We start from the raw sequence: 20,821 nt of genomic DNA, 5'->3' as shown, positions 1-20,821 counted from the left end.
ATGGTTTTGAACCATCAACAGTTATGATTAAGTATTAATTATAATTTTTCTTATTTTATTTATTTATAATTTTATTCCTTTAACCTATTTATTATTGTATATTCTTTATTTTTATATTAGATTATTATGTTTATTAACATCAAAAATATTTGAGCTTTAAAGTTATATGTATATATGTTTTTATATTTTATATTATAGGTATAAAACGATAAGCAAGAAGTAAGGTGTATGTTAATAATATAATATTACGTTAATAAAAATGAAAAAGTTATTGTGTGTATATTATTAATTTAACAATGGGAAATGATAATGCAATCACGTGATTTCATACTGTCGCAGTGGTAAGGATCAGTAACCAGGCACGGAACAGTTTTCTTTATAGCTTCATGTATCATCAAAAAGTTAGAATATTTTTCTTCTAACTAGAATATTACACACGTACAATTTAGAATATTAGTTTATCGTGTATATAAATTAAAGAAAAAATATATAGTTTCTATTCCTTGTAGTATCGAACGTGTATGTATTTGTCAATTTCAAGGCAGTGTTAAGTTTCGAACACAGCATCACATTATAATTACGTTAAATATTTGTCAATGGTATTATACCATTTATATCTACGTGCGTCACTGTTTGGTGTGAAAATTAAATCTACTTGCTTTATAATCTCTTGTAATACATCGAATTCAACCAAAAAGAATTACGAATATAATAACTGAAGGCGTTTCTTCAGACTACGAATAATCTATTTGCTAAAAATATATAAATGTGGAATTTATTTGCCTTTGTGACAGAATAAAGTTGATAAGGTAATTGTCACCTATCTCCACCTGTCACCTGTCACAGAAACTCCTATAATGTAAGAAATATGCCAAAAGGAACAGATTTTATATGTGGGTGTTATTCCATCGCAACATCGATATATTTGAGAATATTAATGATGTGTATATATAACACTATTAAAATGTAATGAAAAAATATGCATAAATACAAATCTATAGATATTGGATATGAGAACTTGATTTCTTATTGGTTTGTCCTGATTGGAAAAACATTTAATATATCGATAAGGTTAGGAAACGGGCGTCAATCATGAAGAACCCTGTGTCTAATCATTTAAATGGAAATAATCATCATTCATCACAAAATGCACCTCCATGTATTGTATCTCGTTATGGAAATATGTCTAACAATTATCAAGTATTAAAAGTTGCTGGACGAGATTCTAACTGCTACATTGCAAATAATATTGTTCGAAAAATTGGCAAACAACAATTGGTGTCGTTGAATGGAAGTTCTATATCCTGTAATAGTGTGAATATCAATGAAGCTTTGGCATGCGATGTAGCTTCTGTGCCTGCTGTAAAAACTAAGGCATTATGCGTCCATATTCGAGAAAATAAATGGTACGATGCTGGTAATGTAGTTTCTGTAGGAGTTGCTGGAACTAGCTTAAACCATGCATTGGAAAGTATGTCTTTAGCTTATAATCCCACTACAAAACAAATATATTCTTTAGAGGAATCAAATGAATCACAGTTGGATACTAAATCTCAGTATCTAGATTCTCCTTGCGATTATAAAGAAGAATCTTTAAATGACAATTTTAAGGTTGATGAAGATAAATATACAAGACTGGAAAGTGGTAGTGCAAACAGTAGTCCTAGAAACAGTCTGCCACGTTCTTGTAGCAGTACAGTGTCTTCCCTTAGTGAAGTCTCACCTTCTGGAAGTTTTCTGGGTTCTGATGATCAACAAGTTACAGAACGGACTGAGAAATCTAAGCGTTGGGGACTAAATACTCTTTTTTCAAAGAATGTATTTTCATGGAAAAATAAAGATTCACAACAATCTACACCTACAGGTAGTCCATCAAGAAATATAGATAAGGTAGGGGGAAGTTTAGCTTTAATACAACAGCCAAGACCAGCTAATCTACCAGCTAAAAATGCAGTTGAAGAAGAACGCCATCGCAAACAGTACAGTGCTATTCTAGAAGCAGCAAGAAAACGGGAATTAAGAGAAGAAAAAGAACGTAAACATCAAAGAGAATTGCAACTTAAAGAAGAAGAGAGATTAGCAGAGGATTCTCATACTTGGAATGTACACATTCTTCCTAAATTTGAAAGTGTTAAAAATACAAAAAAAGTACGTGAATTATGGTGGCGTGGTCTTCCACCTAGTGTTCGTGGCAAAGTGTGGAAACTAGCAATTCCAAATAATTTAAATATAACAACACATCTTTACAATATATGTTTGGACAGAGCAATATCAAGTCCTATAAGTGAAACATTAGCTGCAATCAAATTAGACGTATCTCGTACTTTTCCTACTTTATGTGTCTTTCAAGAAGGTGGACCATTATCTAATAGTCTTCAAGGTATTTTAGCAGCCTATGCAGTTTATAGGCCTGATGTAGGTTACGTACAAGGTATGAGTTTTGTGGGTGCAGTGTTATCATTGAACATGGAACCTCCAGATGCCTTTACCTGCTTTGCTAATTTATTAAATCATCCCTGTCACAGATCTGCTTTTACATTAAACCAGAAACAGATGGATATTTATTACAAGGTATATTCTAGCGCACTTGCACATAAGCTACCAAAAATTTTTTCCCATTTTACAGTAGCTGGTCTTAGCCCAGATTTATATTTGCTAGATTGGTTATATACTATATATGCTAAGGCAATGCCTCTGGATGTTGCATGTAGGGTCTGGGATGTTTTCCTTAGAGATGGGGATGAGTTCCTTTTTAGAACAGCACTTGGTGTGTTGCACTTGTATCAAGAAGAACTATTAAAGATGGACTTTGTACATGGAGCACAGTTTCTTACTAGGTTGCCAGAAACTTTACAGGCAGAGGCTTTATTTAACAGTATTAGTCAAATGTCTACTACTGTTGGAACAACAACGTTCCAACAAATGTTAGTTCAATTTTCTTCATTGTAATTTTGTGAATTATGATGAAGGATATAGAAAGGTAGCCATATTTAAAAAACAAAAAGAACGAATCTCAAATACTATTTTTGTTATTGTGATTAGTAAAAGATATTTTCTATGCTGAAAATTTAAATATTATTTATATAAATTTAAAAAAGTACATATATAAAGTTTGCATAAATTTCACATAATTTTAAAACATAGTTCATTCTGTTTTTCTAAATGAGCATTAGAAATTTCCCAAAAAGTTTTATTTACAATAAATATTATTGTGATTCAATTTGTTTTCATAATTAATATACAAAGAAGATGATCTTGTATTAAATTTTACTATATGAATTGCAATACTGAAAGATATGATGTACTATTTCATACATTTAAAACATAAAGAAAGCAAGAGCTTCCTAGAAAATTATAAACATATTTTAATAAGTTAATTATGTAATAAACAAGGTATGTAAATGTATTCTGCTATTAAATAAAAAAAGGCGAAATGTGCTATATTGAAGGATAAAATTGGAAATAAATTTGATATATATATATATTATATTTCCAAATAAAAAATTAAGATATATATAATTTTTAAGATACTTTTATGGAACTTTAAAAGAACAAAATTATTAATGTCTGAGCTTAACTCACTTTTTATATTTGCAATATTTCATTCAAAAACAAAATTCATATATTTCTTATTTTTGTTGTATAATTACAATGTGAAAATATTTTCGCAATTTCATTATTACATATTTTACAAATAGTGATACTTACATGAAAGTATGCTATGATATATTATATTGCACTATAATTTCATTACTTTAAAGTATCTATCATAGATACTAGATCTCAACTGCAATGTACATCTTAAAAAATACTCTGATATACATTTAAGTATACTTATTGCAATCAGGCAGAATATTACATACTCTCGTATTATTATAAATAAGCAGAATATTAATTGAAAATGTCTGAATATTTATATTAATAATAAATGCATTAATAAATATAACATAAATAATAAAATTATGTGCCACATAATACATATACGTATATCTAAAAAAAAATACAGTTAATTTCAAGCGATCTTGGATTTAAAAGCTGACTGGTGCAAATACAACTGTTGAAAGGCAAATAAATAATTAAGCTATTTTTTTCAGATATATGATTTAATGTACAACATTATATCAATACATTTTCTAAGCTTTATGATACTCAATATATAAATTATCCATCATATGTGAATTAAGAGATACAATTTCATTATACTTTCATAATATGTATTAGAAAATTAATTTTGGCAAAATCTGTATGATGGATTAAGCAATCTCTAAAAGTAAATAATATCGAGAATAAAATTATATCAAGATTTTTGTCTATTTAAAAAGTAATATTTCAAGAATTAATTATAAAACTCAATAATATCTATTTACAATAATTTTATTCATAAAATCCTTTTTTGTTTTGTTTATTTTTGTAATAGATTATATTTTATTTATTCATATATGTAGAAATTAATGATGTAAAGTGTAAGCAATGTCTTTAGTTTTATTATACGCACAAGAAGACACTAAATAGAAAGTTGCAATATTAGTATCAATTTAAATAATTCGAATATTCATTTATTATTAATTAACATATATTTTATTTGCTATAGTCTTATATAATACAAGATCTTGTCCTTTAAGTGGCCTTTATAATAAGAGGAATATATTCAAATTTAAGAGTTTATAATTTTTCTAATTATCAAGCTTCATTATATATACAAGTTTCAAAAACATATTTTTTTACAACTTAGCTATTGTAAGCTTATTGTATGTGCTTGTTGTATAATGTTTCGTTTTCGTCTTCGTGTTATGCTTTCCGTTTGAATCGTTTAAAGTAATAATATACTGAAAATAGAAAGCAGAATATGATATAGCTAATGTCAGTGTTAACTGAATTATTCTATTTCATTATATAAACATTTCCAAATACAAGCACATTGCAATAACTTTGCTTATAGCATGGCTTAATGCTTTAGGTAGAATTTGAACGTTATACAAACTAGTTATCCGAAAATATATAATAACATCTAAATAAATATCTTGCAAAATATATGGCAATTAGTGATAACATAAAATATTATAAAATTATATTGTTTGAATAGATTTGGGTTTCTTTTTTTTTTGTCTTTTTTGCAAAAGAAAATCCCAATGAACAACTCGGAATATGAAGAATAGTGGAAAATTAAATATAAACTCGGAATCTCTTAAAAATCCGTGATATTCTAATTTTTAATTGACAATACTCTTAATCCATCCACTATTCAGATTGATTGATTACTCAACGGTTTAGCGTTCGCTAATATACATTTACATTATTAAATACAATTGTAAATATAAGCATAGGTTGCAGAATAAAATAGTATGAAACTATACGAAAATGAACATAATTACATTACGATAATTTGCTTTCTGTATGTGTATGTAGAGGAACGCGCTCGCACATTTACGTGTAATCGATAAATTTTATTAACGAAGTATATCGATTAAAAAATAATGTTATTAACATACGTACGATATTATGCTGAATGATTATTAGTTTTAATTTCCCGAGAATTATAGTTTAAGGGTCGTTTTACTCAAATTTCTGTTTGTCAAATACTTTGAATTGTTAAATCAGTAATAAATTTATGATATATCGAATATATACATATATAAAATATGTTCGTACTAATGTATTCTTCGTAATCCTTCACGATCTTCTCTCTCTTTCATAAATTAATATACGTATATAATACAACAAACAAGTGCGTGTTTCTATTTCTAAACATATAATGACAACGTGCCAACCGTTTAATGGTTGTACTAATAGAGAACAAATAAATTATCCTCCGTATACATGTCTTACTATCATGTCTTCTATTCTTTTTTCAATTATCACAATAGTTTTAGGTGGTTATCGAAATACATACATTATATTTTCTTTAGGGAATTATATTACCTTACGCTTTCTTAATTACACGTCCTATAATTAGATTATAATTATAGAACCAATTAGTTAAATTAGCTTAAATACAGAAAATGGATGTATGTGTATCGTATGTAAATGTGTTGTAAGCTTGTATGAAATATGTTGAGATACATGTAGGCGTATCTACAAATGTTATGTAAATATTAAACTTTTATGAAAAATCATATCTTGAATACTTCACATATTATATTTATCTTATTAACGTCAAAGGTAAAAAAAAAAACACTAACTTGTTAAGTATCATTTTAAGTATATGCAACTTTCCTGTAATTTATCAGTATTAAAAAGAAAATGTTTCAACGAAACAAATGATCATTTTGTGGAATATTTACAGAAGAAATCTCATATATCTGATATTATAATTAAATTTGATGAGTAGACAGATGTTGATATATTGGGAATGAACATATGTGATTATATCTATATTGAAGAGTATCTCGAGTATTGTCGTTATACCTACACGTATCTTATACCCTTAATTTCGTTGTTTAACAGAGATTAAGATAAAAATACCTAACAAATGATAAATGATAAAAAAAAAACCAGAATTTTCTGAATGCGAAATTGGATATGAATGAACGAACAGTTACGTATGATCTATATATGACACTTCTGTGTTCCTTGTCGTTAGTGCCTCTCGATAGGGGAACTCATTGTATATTTTTTACGCGTTTTATCGTGTACATTTACCTTAAGTGCGATATCCTAATATATATTTTGTAAAAAATCGAACTCAGTATTTATTTTGTGAAATGTGCACATCAATAATGATGTAAAACTTGTAGCTAGGGTGTCAGTGTGCTAAGCGACTGTCACGAAATTTTTACACAGACAGCTGAATCCCTTTTACAAGGGCTTAGAAGCTGTCGAAGATGAACAAATTTCAAGTACATATTTAAAAAAATTTCGTAAATAATTTTACTTGAAATTTTCATACTCATGTCTCTTTGAATATATTTAGTACTAATAATATGAAAAATATTTTGTATATAAGGGCGTGCTTGCTTCGAAATTTAAAGGTGAGAGATAAGAAAAACTCGATTCTATTTATTGCAATGGTGTAACAACAGTTTTTATATCGTGTAATGGACGACAGTGAAATTATATAAATGTACGTGTATGTTATACTCTAAATGATGCCAGCGACATATCTCAATGGATCATTTTTGTTCGCATACGAATAAATTACACTTTAAAATATTACCTGTATATATATTTTTCCATATTTCAACCTACATAAACGAGAAATATCTTAATTAATATATTTTTGAAGTATTTCTTTTTCAATTCCTCAAATTTATATTATAAATTTAATAATTTTGGAAATATACTACGATACAAACGTAGAAGGGGAAAGAAGATCATAATATTGTAAGTTATAGATTTTGCTAATTTTACTCTTTATTTATTAAACACATTGTATTAATCTACTGATGAAGATAATTAATCTATTAGTTTTAATATTTTATGCCGCCAAAATTTGAAAGAAATATACGGGATGTAAAGATTCAGCATTTCCGCAATAGGTGGCAGCACCTTCAATTATGATCAAGGAATCGGTCGCAGTTGTACGTGTGTATTCGCTTGTGCAAGATTTTATTTTATGTAATTATCTTAATTTTCATGTTAATAAGGAATAGTTTATCAGAAAGAAACATCTACTCTTTTCTTTACATGTAAGTAAATCAGAATTAACTAACGTCTAGGCTATTTGCTATTTACAGCATCGTTTAAAAATTTACATGCTATAGCGTGTAATTTCGAATTCATTTTACCGCTATTTACAAATATAAATTGTAACATATACTTGTAGTAAGCTATAATCAATAGTATCTTCATTAAGAAAGCATAGTCATCATTATTTTTCAGAAATAATTCATTTTTGACAGACAAATTTGCAGAAAAAGGTGTAATAAGCTTCGTACATAATATTACCCGTAATCTAAACAAAAGACAAGAGTTTTCAACCTTCACGTCGCTTCGATGGAGAATGTTGCACGTAAGTCAAACACAAACACATACTTCTACGTACATATTTACTCCAATTTATCGTAGCAGTATAGATATTCGATATAACATTGTTCGTCGGCGCGGCGGCGTGTCGTAAGATACGTATTCCCAATTATCTCTCATCGGGAGAGCAATTCATCAATTATTCTCCCTGTGACGAATATGCATAAAGTATCTTGTCAGCGATGATTACAAACACGCGGTATGTATATATTACTCGAGCTTGAACCGCATGATGATTTAGCATATCCCTATATGAGTTTTGCCCCTGCAAAACAATGTTAGCTTCGAGTCATGGGGATTTTAGACTCTCCAGTTAGGAACGAAGTCAATAAATTAGGGGAGATAATCCCATCCAGAATGAAGTATGATTTAACGTAAAGTAGACTAGAAGCTTACATCACTAGTGACGTGAGGATTTAGGCAGTGAACGTTAAACGGATTGGACCTGTGCAAACTTTTTCCCTAACCTCTCTTATTTTATTCTGAAGTATAAAAAATGGCGAATGTTTTCAAAATTAACATGTTCGAGTTTCAAACTAGGTCGAACAGAGATCAAATGATAGCTTGTATCGTAAGCATTTGACTATGGTCGTGTGGGTCTATTTAATGATTTTTGTATTAATTGATAATTATGGAATTTGGAGATTTTTTCCAATTTTTGTCTGTTTGATTGTAATCTTTTTTATCTTAGAGCTTTATTTTAGCATTAATACAAAAAGTTAATCGAGAGTACGAGAAATTAATATATTTTTATTATTTTATTAAGAAGGCGTTATATTTTTAAATTTTTCATCATTTCGAAAAAATAGATAAGATTAGAGTCAAATAATCAAGATTGAAAGAAGTCATTAGATATAATTATCAATGAATTACACTACTTACTACTTAATCACACTAGTCATTTACGTTTATTGAACAAATTTCTACTGTAGTAATAATTTAACTATAAATTTCAACATGGAAAATACTGGACGATAGATGCGATATTTCTTTCGCGGTGGTTCGATTCAAAGTAGAGCGCTTATTCTTACGTTTTTATTGAGCCATGAAAACACATTCTTACGTTTATCGATGCTCCATGCTTGGAGTCTCAGCGTCTGCACATCTTTTTTTCTTCCGGCCGATACCGAAGAGAGACGAGTATAAACTGTTTTCCTACGCACGACTATAAAGCGGTGCCATGCTTTAAGCAAATATCCGGCTGCCTACTTGGATATTCGTGGCTGGTTCGGTACAGAGGAGGAATAGCCAGGCCAAAAATGTGTTTATTGCTGCTAAGAACGAAGACGAATAGGCACGAGTTGAACCATAGAAGCATAAACCAATCAGTCTAATAGAATCTCCCCTGTTGCCTATCGAATGATTCATAGGACGTCGCATGGGAAGCGAATTTATTAATAAGAGGCAGTCAGCCATGCCACCAGACCGGCTCCGAACTGATTCGTCATTATTACATGGGCTCTGACCCAGCGATCTTAACATCCACCGCTAATTGGTCGCCGTGAACGCGTTTTAGCTGCTGATTTATTGTACCAATAAATAGTCACGCTCTTCTTTCGTTCCTCGTCTCTGTTCTTCTTCCATACACGTATGAGATGAACTGTTAACAACTGCTGGATGAAGATTTAACGAAACGTTGTAAGGAAGAACTCTAGAACGCTGTTTCGCGAAAGAAATGTATTATAGTATAACGATGGTTGGTTAGCTATATACATGCGATTACGTTGTTTTGCAAACAAGGGACAAACGATTTGTCATGCATTATACGTTCCCGCGGGGTTTTATATGGCGAGACGGATAGATTAAAACATTCGATGTTATTTTGCTCTCCGACTGTTATAGATGATCGTCAATTTTCGAGTTGATACCAAATATGTATACAATTATCTGCGCTATGAATTATCTCGTCGAATATCCGAATAGAACGTGCGTTAATTATGTACCTGTTGTTTCGAAAAGAAGATTTAAGTAAATTGAAATTATTTAATGATTTGTTGAATTAAATAGGTTAAATAATATGTATGGAAATGTATCTATATTTTTCGAATTTTATTTTATTTAGTTATAACGTTACCACTGTATTTTATTATTGTATTATTCTATTGATATACAGATATTTTTAGTGTCTGTAGGAATTATTGGTTTCTAGTTTTCAAATCAAAGCAAGAAACTGTGATCGATTATAATTCTGTTTCTTATGACTAAACCGCGGATGTTTATGTATTCTTTGGGAACTTTAATATTTCAAAATCTACAGGATGCATGTAATGCGCAAAAATATATAAAATATTTGAAGTAAAGTACATATATCTATTATTATTGATATTGATATTGCTATTCAATTTTATACAATATAAGATGAGATATTCTTAGAATACTTGTTACGACTGAATGTTTTTTCAATTCAATTAATATTTTGGGTGTCGGCAAAAATAGTTTTTTTAATTTCTGCCACAATATACGTTGGCTTAGATGTTCCATATTATATTAAATACTCGTAACAATATATTTATATAGTTATATGATATGTGGTTGAAGTATAGAACCATACCAAATATCATACAACAGGATATCACTTACGTATACAATAACAAATATAATTTAATCTGAGTGAGAGCTGTATGCACGATGGAGAACATGTCACCCTTTAAATCTTCGTAATACTTGAAAGGTCCACCCTATCTCAAACACGTCGTTCTCGAGGCATCTTGAAACGCAATCTCGCAGTTTCTTCGAAATTGCCTGTTGTATTTTTCGGCGAATATCGTCCTCTTCTTTGTTACAAAAGCAAATGCACGGAAGTTTTCAAAGTAAGTATTAATGCCAGGAATATAGGATGCACTTATTTATCCGATTGTTACATCAGGATTTACGTAACCGCATCGGACATTGGAATGCATTATTACGGTTAAAGCAGGTCTATGAGTATTTGAGAGAATCATAAAGGGAACAAAGAAAGAGGAACAGAACGCATGGTGAAAACATAGCCAAAGAGAGAAGAAGAGAGAGGGCAAAGAGACGTTACAAGCGCAGTGGATGTGCAACTTCTTGCGCAAGAGGTGCTCTGCAGTGATTCATCATTGTTACCAGGAATATTGGGATATATATCGGGAAGGTCCCTCGGGCTGAAAGCAAATGGAGTAGACAGGGGTCTATACCCTCCATCTACTTAAATGCCCCTACATTCCACCGATATAGGGTACTTACGCGATCCCCGTTCCCTGCAGTTTTCTGATTAAACTACGTCGATTTCCATAAACGGAGCGCACTTTACGCGAGACTTCACACGATTGACTTTATGCTCCTCATCGTCTATATTAATCCTTTCTCCAGCTTCGGTTATCGAACAACACGAATAACCAACCTGGATGCATCAGGAAATCGTAGTCGGCATACGTAATGGCATTTTCGTCGAATTTGAACGGATCATCCATTTTAATCTCTAAATGGATGCATTTTGAACGATATGCAGATACCATGGAATAGATCGTGGAACGAAACATGTTAGGTATGGAATAGAAGACGATATTTCGAAGTAGTTTTACTTCTTTTTCGTTTCATTACGCTTGCTGTATTCTTCCGGTCGTTTTCGATCCAACAGTATTTTTCTAACGTTAGAAACTATCTCAAGATTGAATAAAACATGAACAAGTTCAACGGTATATCAGATTCTTCTCGTTTTAATTCTAAGTGAAACATCTACTTCGTATTACAAATTCTTTTTGTTTGTTATGACGAGAGCGATATAAATAAGATGAGATTCAGTTACACATAGAAGTGAGATTTTATCGTAACATTGAATATATGAGTACCTTTTTTGTTTTAAGATTCCACGATATTTATCTGTCTTTATAAAATTTCCAGATTAGACAATAATTCTCAAGGGTTTTAACGATTATCAAATAATTGTCTGAGGTTTATCTCATTCTCTGTAAATGTTCTGATACTTGGCAGCAAGATCGAAATACTTATCAAATTTCGATGACTGTAGCATCGTATTGCAAACATATTACAAGCGTTAAACAGTTTTTCCATCGATTTTATTAGTACATAATCTGACGTATATCGTGTTTCGTATCATGCACGTGTCTTTTCACGATGCAAGAACTTCTTCCGGATTTTTAATGAATCTGCTCTTGGTTGACTCGAACGCAGCTGTAATCTTTCGCGGTCCCAGCCTCCAATCTGTCATCGTGGTATCTACCTTCACCGCGTGCGGAATTTCATCAAACGAGAACTGTATAAAAATAACAGGCGCGGAGAACGTGCGCCATATGCGAAACGACATGTGGTAGGGGGGCAGAGGGTCAACAATGTCACTGAGACGTCGTCTTCCCTAGAAGAATGTTGAAAAAGGGTGCTCCATGTTCGTGCAGCACCTGCCTGCCTCGAGGTGAGACTTCGACTCTGAACTCTTCGAATCTTTCTTCGGAAAAGGGATTATCCTTCCTCTGTTCTCTCTTTTTCATCGTGATGGTGGTTAGCTAAAGTGTAACGCGACGATCAAACGTTTTCCTGGTTGTCGTTTATGCCCCGTCAAAGGGAATTCTTCTTCAGATTGATGGTGTGCGTGCACGAGATCCTTTCGTGCGCAAGAATTTGCTTCGAGAACGCACGCGTGTATCAGAAGTTTCCCGCCATCGTATGATTTTGTTGCACGATAAAGACGAAAGTTTTTTTTTCCGTGAAAGCACAACGAAGGAACCAAGAATTAATAATTTTATTATGAAAAATCCCCGGTGATTCTGTACGTCCTTGCTTGCAAAACTTTGATGCTCGCTATCGTTCGTAACTTTCGCGATAAACCTCTCGTAAATCTGAAACTACCTCGAAGAAAGCTTGTTCCCCACGGTTCTTGCTCGCAGATTTTATATTGAGATCCCCGCGGCTGCAGAATTCTGTCGAAACGATAGAACACGCGTTTCATTTATTATAATAACGAGAACAGAAATCTTGTGCGAGTGTCGTATTTTCTTATCCTACGACGAGAAAGAATACCCAAGAGGGATTGAGGTGGAGGGTGACTTTGACCTACGCTAATACCGAGTAATACAATTAGTCCAAGCCGTCTTTCCTTCTTAACATCATATAGCTTTCCAGAAACCAGCTCACGTTCTAAGCATGATCAGATCATAGCCTAAGACTGAGCATGAATAAGAACAGTGCCTACAAGTTAAACAGCAGTAACAGATAAACAAAATATATTTTCACATTTGTTTCGAACTTTATCAATTTAATCGTGATAGTGGAGTTTCATTATAGTTCCAATGAAATCTCCAAATGTTTCATATAAGACTCGTATATTCGTAAAAGCTTTCCACAAGCGTCCTTCGATACTTTCGTGTGGAAATGGAAAGAACGCGAGTCTGCTCGTTCGTTACTTAACCAGCAGCAAAAATCAGAGGCACGAAACGGCACACGATGGTATCATAATTTTGGTGTGGTGAAATAACGAAACCCGTGTTTGGTCTATTACAGTAATGAGAAGCGAAATCCCGCAGTGAAACCATGTTTCTGGTGTCCTAAGGCGAGAAAGAACGTGGAGAAGGGATTGTTGAACGAGGGCAAACCTGCCTGAAGGTAAAGTACCCTTCGGTCCCTACTCGAAAAGGGATTATCCAGACCCGACTGTATCGGTGGTTTGCCACAGTGTAACACGACGATCAAAGTTCTCGGTGCGTCGTGTCCCGACCTATAAAGGGATCCTCGGTGCCGCAGGCATCGCGGAATCACGAAAATACATAGACACACGTATAGACACGGTTTACAGCGCGCGTAGCCCACGTTTCAGGGCCCACCAGAGAGGGCTGAATCTTGTTATTGTTAGTTATCGCATTAATACTCGACGACGATGACGGTCTTGAGGTATCTGTGTGCGAACATAGCGCGGCCACGTCGCTGTTTTCGATTCAGTGTGCACAGCCATTAGCAGCGGACCTGAGGTTGTATAGGCGTCCTGTTCAAACACTTCCTCCATAGGAATTTGATCCGTCTGTTGGGATCTCTGCCCTGTTCCGGGACCTTGGCAAAGTAGTACATCGGGTATCCGGATTTTCTTCCTTCGCAGACACCTCGATAGGTCAGATGATACTGCCGGGCGATATTTTCTGATCCACGCTCTGCTGCTGGTGAGGTCACTCGCTGGTGCATGCAGTTTTTGTAGAATCTTTACTTGTTTTAAATCAGGTTTTATCATTAATTTGTATATTTTGATAAAGTTCACACGCTGTTGCTATAAATTCATCAAAGTGCCTGTTACTTGCGAATAGTAAAGGAATAAGGGAGGGACAGTAAAGTAACCATAGGACTTAGGCAGAAATTCCTTTTATCTGATAAATATCGTAGTAGGTACTAAACTTTACATATCTTATATACTGCACAATTATGATAATTGTGTGCATTCTTGCACTTTTAAATCTCTCATAAATGTATAAAAATTGGCGGTGCACCTACGAACGATAGTGTACGTGTCTATTCAAAATCTATTTAGCGAACGTTTTAAACGTTTTAATCATTCGAATACATCGATGCTTTAAAAAAACAGAAATAAATCAACTCGATAAATCTCATCTCCTTTTTAGAAGTCACGTGCGATTTGAAGGTTCGCGTGCGATAGAGCTTCCCATAATTAGCTTAGGAATTTAGATCAGTGATGTATCGAGGGAGTCGTAATGACGATATCGAGCGACGGCGATAAGGAAGCCGAGGAAATATGGTGTTAGAAAGAAGTTCAAGTTTCAACAAGCATCAAAGACAGAGATAGACGGTCCCTGCTCTATAAATCTAGGAACAAAAGCGGTGGGCTGGTAAATATCAGGATGTCGTCGATGGTGTTTCTCCTGCTGCGTGGCCACGGTGCAAAAGGTATTAACGACGATGGCGACCAAGAGGTCGAGAAGTTAAGGCTTTCTTCCTTAAAAGTCACAGCTGCTCTCACACCTCCATGACCACGTGGCGCGCGATCCTGTTCGACCGGAAGTGGCCGTGCATACCGCAGTATGTTCAATGTCAAGGACAGCTGTTCTTCTGAAATTGTAATACGGATTTCTTTGGTCTTCGTTCCTTTTTTTCGTGCACGTACTCGAGAAGCTCGTGTGTAACGTGTCAAGAGTCTTGATCACTTTTCAGGAAGTAATAATGTATCACGAGTGGCGTGCGTCTTCTACGAGGAGCAACGGAACGGAAAAGACCGATCCTGGACGATTAACGTCCGCCACGTATCTTGTGTCTTCGACATTACGAAGCGAAAGTTAGGTGCTTTTGATACAGGACAGCGTAATTGTCGCGGTCGTGAGAGGAAATTAAGTAAATTAATGTACCGGGCAATCAGAAACAAGGTATCTTATCATCTTCCGTCGCGCTCGTTCCATCAAAAAACGAAAGATAGTAGAGAGTTTCGTTTCTTCTTTATATCATTACATTCTTGTGAATTTCTTTTTATATTGTATGTAATTATCTGTGGGAGATATTAAGTGAACGCAAGAATTTTGTCGGCTTAGTAAAAGTGTAACAAGTGTATATTTATGTGTCTACGTATTGTCCATTTAATTTTATTGAACCATTTAATTTTATTTTATTAAAGAACAGCGATTAACATAAATGACTTCGTAGAAGCGTCTGTTTTATCAATTTTCTCGCAGCTATTAATATGGCTTATATCTAGTAGACAATTCTAATATAGTAACATATATTAAGAAGTTGGCTGTAGTCCAGCAATTAAAGCGTAGACAGAGAAGTGTTCGTTTCTGGAAAGATCGTCGGCCCATTTATTCGTGGGTAAACGTTTCATGTGGTCGACCCTCGACGTGGCTTTTGATAATTGTCTCTCAATGTCTACGACATCTGGGAAATTAGCAAGAGATAATAATTAACGTTTCTCTTTCGCACAAACGATGGTAGAGTTCACAAAGCGTCTTTGGTAGCAAGATCGTGGCTATGCGGAGATCGTACGCGTTCCATCGTCCTTTGCTCGAACCCTTTGATCCCGTGTTTGTAGATGGAGACCGCCTTACGGGCGTGCACTTGTTATCACTTTGAGTATCAACCTCGTTGACGATTAACTTTATTAACGTTATTAAGATAAAACTCTGATACATTTATCCTCGTTAATAATTAACGTCGTTAATGTTTCTCTTCGTTGAAACATGTCTTAAACAATATAGAAGAATACGTTCGTCTTTAACTTCTAAATTATTATTAGTATTTTATTATCAGACTGGGTTGAAAGATTTTTGTACAGACGACTTAATTTTGAGAGCTTTGGGAAATTATTACGTACCCATTTTTCAATTTATGAAGTTGATCAAATGTATGTAACGTTTAAACAGCTCATTTATCGTCAAATAGAATATAGTAACTTACAATGACGGAAAGAAGGTCTAAAAGAACAGATGGAAAACGTGCGATAATCTTACAAGATTATGAAATTGTAATTAACAGTAGCAACGAATACACATAATAAACAACTAACTCCAGAATAAACAACTATTATCAACATAATGAAAACTATCTAGTATCTACAAAAGTTGCTAATATAATTTGTACACACAAATATTAATTCTAAACTGTCTACATCCACCATCTTTTCAAATATTTATTCAAGTTTCGCCTTCAAAATTAGCTTTTTACGTTAAAATAATCTCACCCGTATATCCATAACGCTCAGCCCTGTTCCTTACCGTTCGAAACGTGCCCTCTTACCGCACAGTTCATCAAACCCCAATCGAGTTTGCGACTGCATGAGAAAGGGGCTGCAAATGACACACAGCGAACACGCTTATAAAAGAGCAGCGGTACAATAGCGCGACGAAATGCATATTGATACAGCGTGGAGTTGCGTGACGCACGAGTAGATAGGGCACGCGCGTTTTCAAACACTCAGTCGTCGTTTAGATGCGGTTCGGGACTCGTATCCAGGGAAATTAGCGGGCAATAACAATTAGCGTCCTGGTTGACAAACGGCGACTAGCAAAGCTACCATATTTTCACCCCTCCGGATGTTCCGTGAAAATCGTTTCTGTGGACCAAGCTCCGCAGTTGGTAGAGAAAAGGATATTGTCCTGGTGGGCTGGAAGCCAGCGGGTGGCTGAGAGCTTCGCCCAACCTCACCGGCTACCTTTTGTGCTCGGTTAAATGAAAAGTCATCTCGAATCTATTACTTTCGAGTTTTGCCACTGGCCAGTGTAAATATTTGGTCTTTCGGCCATGGTGTCGCCATGCAGATAGGGAGGATTCCTCTTCTCATTGTTGCCGCTCGATAATTTATGGTCCGCCACCCTCTTTAGTATCTTTTCCTCTATCTGCTCTTCTGGTCTTCACGTTTCTCCATTTTCGTTCTCTTTTCTACTGTCTTTCAGCTTCCCGAATATTTATATAGCATTGGTGTATGCGTAGGCGTGATCCCCGCGGCGATAATTGTCGGATGGATTCCGGACGAGCAGAAAGCGAACTTTTCGCACTTTTCACGCGATCTTTCAGAGATGGTAGGGGCGGGACGCGTTCGCCGCGACGTAGCAGGGGTTGTTCGTTGATTGTGGCGATTGTTCGTTGCCGATTTCGGCGAATCTTCTGCTGGGACGAGGCTTTGTTGGCACATTGTGGCCACGTACCCGGTTGCCACGTGGTCTATCTGACGATAGATTTTGGTTTATGGGCGGTTTAGGAATTGGCGGTTTGATTGTCGCCTATAGATGCCCAGAGAATAGGTGTTTAACGATACGGTAAATGGTGGAATTCATTTAGGGAGGCGGGGATGACTTGTACGTGGGTATGAAAGGAAAAAGGAACGTTATTCGAACCTTGTTCTTTTGTACCATCACTTTGTTCTAGTATACGTTGATACGTATAACAATGTGTATTTTTATATAGGGAGAATCTGTTCCGAATCTACAATATAGGATAACATTACTATCCAATGATTTAATGGAAAAATTCAATTCAAAATAACAAACGTTATTTCTTATTATATTAAAGACTAACGATATCTCATAATATGTAATAAGTTTGATTACTCTGTGCAAAGTTTAAAAGTGAATTTCAAGATGTCAGAGCTTGGATGATCTTGAATTTCAAGTGGTCAGAGCTTGGGTGATCTCAAATAATTCTAGCTATATGAAAAGAGAGAGACGAAGGGAAGTTAGTGTAGACATAAACAGTTTCGTTTTCGATCCAACGAAGTCAGAGAGAATGGCGGTGGTTGGAAAGATAACCGGCACAGGAACCACGAAACCGTATGGAAATTCGTGTTTTAAATTAAAGATCCGTAGACAACGCGGAGCGGTGTATAGACAAACAATAGAAACAATGGATGCTTGTTGGTTCTGTACATTGTACGCTGGCCGTATGCGTAGAGACCATTCTTGAGTACACAATGGTTACAAGGTTTTCCAAATAAAAAAAAGGATTAACAGAAAAAAGAAAGAGTAGAAAGACAGAGTTCGTCATAGCGTGGCGGCGAGAGTGTGTGCTTTGAGATGTTAAAATCGTCCCGCGGCTCGCGGCAAATATTTGGTCGGGAAAGCAAATGTTCTCGACATTATGGGAAGAGCTTTTCAAATAATAATACCATGTATCGACCGAAACGAGACAGGACTCTATACGCTAACGAAATTTCACGCTTATGAGCGTTTAAGAGTTATTCGTTCGAGTCGTTTCACATCGCGTCATTGTGATCGACGCTACGTTATCCAAAGGTACTTCGAGTGCGACAAGACATTTTCATTTCAATATTACAGGAGAAAGACTTGACTAAAGAGGAATTTTAATTTGACATGTGCTCCCGTTCGTAAGTGTTAGGATAGACGCCAGTCTCCTATAAAATGTAATAATTGATCGAAATTGTCAATGGAAAGATTAATCGATCGGAATTATGTGGTCGTGATAACGATCCAAGATTTACAGCAAAATTTTGAAAAGTAAAAATAACGAATTAAGTTTAAAATTTGTCATATTTTGCCTATATGATCGTCACGTAAAGAACGAAAAATGTGACTTATCGTGTGCTTCCTCTGTATCCATTATTTGAGTTCTCTATTTTGCTCCCGTTGCCTTTTATTCGTGATACTAACGTCTCGATTATTTCCCTTCAACTCCACCTTTCGATATCGCCTACGGCATGTCAGCAAAAGTAAACTTTCGAAATTTCTTCGATCCGAGATTGGTAGCTATGTGCTTATCTAGTAGGAGAAAAAATCGGTTATATACGCTTGCGAACTGTACGCGGAGATTCTCTGCATCTTGCTGTTATTCTGCGCGCGGACTTTGTCCTAGAAGTTCAGGGGCCGAGGTTTATAAAGGTAAAGTTCGAGTGAAAGGATAGGCATAGCCTCTCGTTGCTGTTGTTGCAGCTGCCAGCCGGAATTTCGGTGAGAAAACAAAGTTCTTCGAAAAGTAAAACGCCTTGGGGCGCATTGAAACCATTGCCGGGTCCGCTCTGCTTCCCATCGCCGTCGTCAAACTTTATCTTCCATAAATTTATATTCCACCGTGTTTCGTGGCAAGTAGGCGAGGTCTGAGCAGTGACTTCGCGATTCTTTCATCTCCCTATGTTGTTCGAACGATTTAACCCACCCTTGTCTAGTGGGGTGTACCCGAAATCGTGCGTGTTGTTCTTTGAAAGTGTCGTATCTTTCGCCAAGTGCAATCGTAAAAATTGGATGAAGATTAATCGAATGGAAAACCATCTTATATAATTCCTTGTTCCTTGTAAATTATATTGACATCAATTTACAATTAGACATATCCATTTCCTAATTATTTGAATTAAGTCGATGTCACAAACGCAGTCAATTTAAATAAAATTAAACATCTTAGTCACAAATACATAGGATCTCTTGCATCGCTTAATCTTCTCAAAAAAAAAAAAAAAAAAAAAAGAAAAAAGAAAAAAGAGAAGGATTAATAGATTAGTAAGACGGAGTAAAAAGAATTGATTGTACCTGCCATAAAGCAATCGATAGAATTTTTCCATATTCATCGTAGTATTTTGATCTAATTTGTAGGAACAGCTAGTTACAGTATTCGTTTGTCATGAAATCATTAGCATACTCCACTATATTCAAATTAATCGTAGATAGTCCAGCAGCTAAAGACTTCAACAATAAGACGATATTTAACTCTTCCGTTTCAATCTGTCGTTACGGTGCTTAACTAGAAAAAAAAGCCGTAACCCAACTCTAGAGTAGAATATCACGTGCCGAGACATATGGTATGACGGAAAAAAATGTCCAGATTGCCGTAGCGTGTCGCAAGGGATGGCGTTAGGTGCGAAATTTAATTAGGCTGGCACCTGCTCGTTATTATTTCCATTCTGTCGCACCTGAGCAATTCCATGGTAATCGATGCTGAACGCTCGAAACGCAACGTGAAACCATGGACGAGCTGGATGCAAATGAAGCAGGAACAGGGTCAGGCAGCTGCGGATGTTCTTGTCTGAATGCGTCCGAGTGATTTGTATACATATTTGTTGATCATTTGTTCCTGCGCGTTAGCCTCCATCAAAGAGAGATTCTCCAACAACGAATCTTTCAAATATTATTTCAGGATGGTCTTTCGTTCGACCGCGGAAGCGGCTTGAAACTGCGGCCCGATCAAAAACGGCCACGATTCTCTTTTTCCCCCGCTGAAATACAAGGATTAGTTTCCTGGAACCTCGAGGACGCGTCACACTCCGTCAACTTTCTTCTTCGACGTATTTGAACAGGTTGCCGATGACAACAGCCCATAAAAGAGAGAATTCTGCCTGCGGTCACTTGGTTCGTGAACACCTTGGCTGCTCTCACAAATGTTTTCTGGAGTTTTGAGAATCGGTAGGCTATTGATATTTCGTTAGACTTATTAGATGTGTGTCAAATTTCTTTCT

The 20,821-nt window shown here is 34.9% G+C and overlaps 1 protein-coding gene and 1 long non-coding RNA gene across 2 annotated transcripts in view; both read left to right on the top strand.

Annotated features, from left to right (window-relative positions):
- Positions 1-346: 346 nt before the first annotated feature.
- LOC132908806 (TBC1 domain family member 14-like) lies at positions 347-7,149 on the top strand. The gene has a single exon (XM_060963145.1). It carries the CDS (start codon positions 1,093-1,095, stop codon positions 2,947-2,949), a length of 1,857 nt encoding a protein of 618 aa, XP_060819128.1. The 5' UTR covers positions 347-1,092; the 3' UTR covers positions 2,950-7,149.
- A 13,541-nt stretch (positions 7,150-20,690) lies between these two features.
- The window catches only part of LOC132908830 (uncharacterized), a 159,704-nt gene continuing 159,573 nt past the window's right edge, over positions 20,691-20,821 (top strand). The window contains exon 1 of the long non-coding RNA XR_009658424.1: positions 20,691-20,768. This is a non-coding gene — a long non-coding RNA (uncharacterized LOC132908830). The remainder of the gene's footprint in view (positions 20,769-20,821) is intronic.

The sequence above is a fragment of the Bombus pascuorum genome, chromosome 7 (genome assembly GCF_905332965.1).
Source record: "Bombus pascuorum chromosome 7, iyBomPasc1.1, whole genome shotgun sequence".
Lineage (NCBI taxonomy): Eukaryota > Metazoa > Arthropoda > Insecta > Hymenoptera > Apidae > Bombus > Bombus pascuorum.
The sequence above is the reverse complement of the archived record's forward strand: the minus strand, read 5'-3'. Positions and strand labels throughout refer to the sequence as shown.

Bases quoted from the DNA above. Each gene is read 5' to 3' on its own strand.
- LOC132908806 (XM_060963145.1), top strand. From the start codon at position 1,093: ATGAAGAACCCTGTGTCTAATCATTTAAATGGAAATAATCATCATTCA.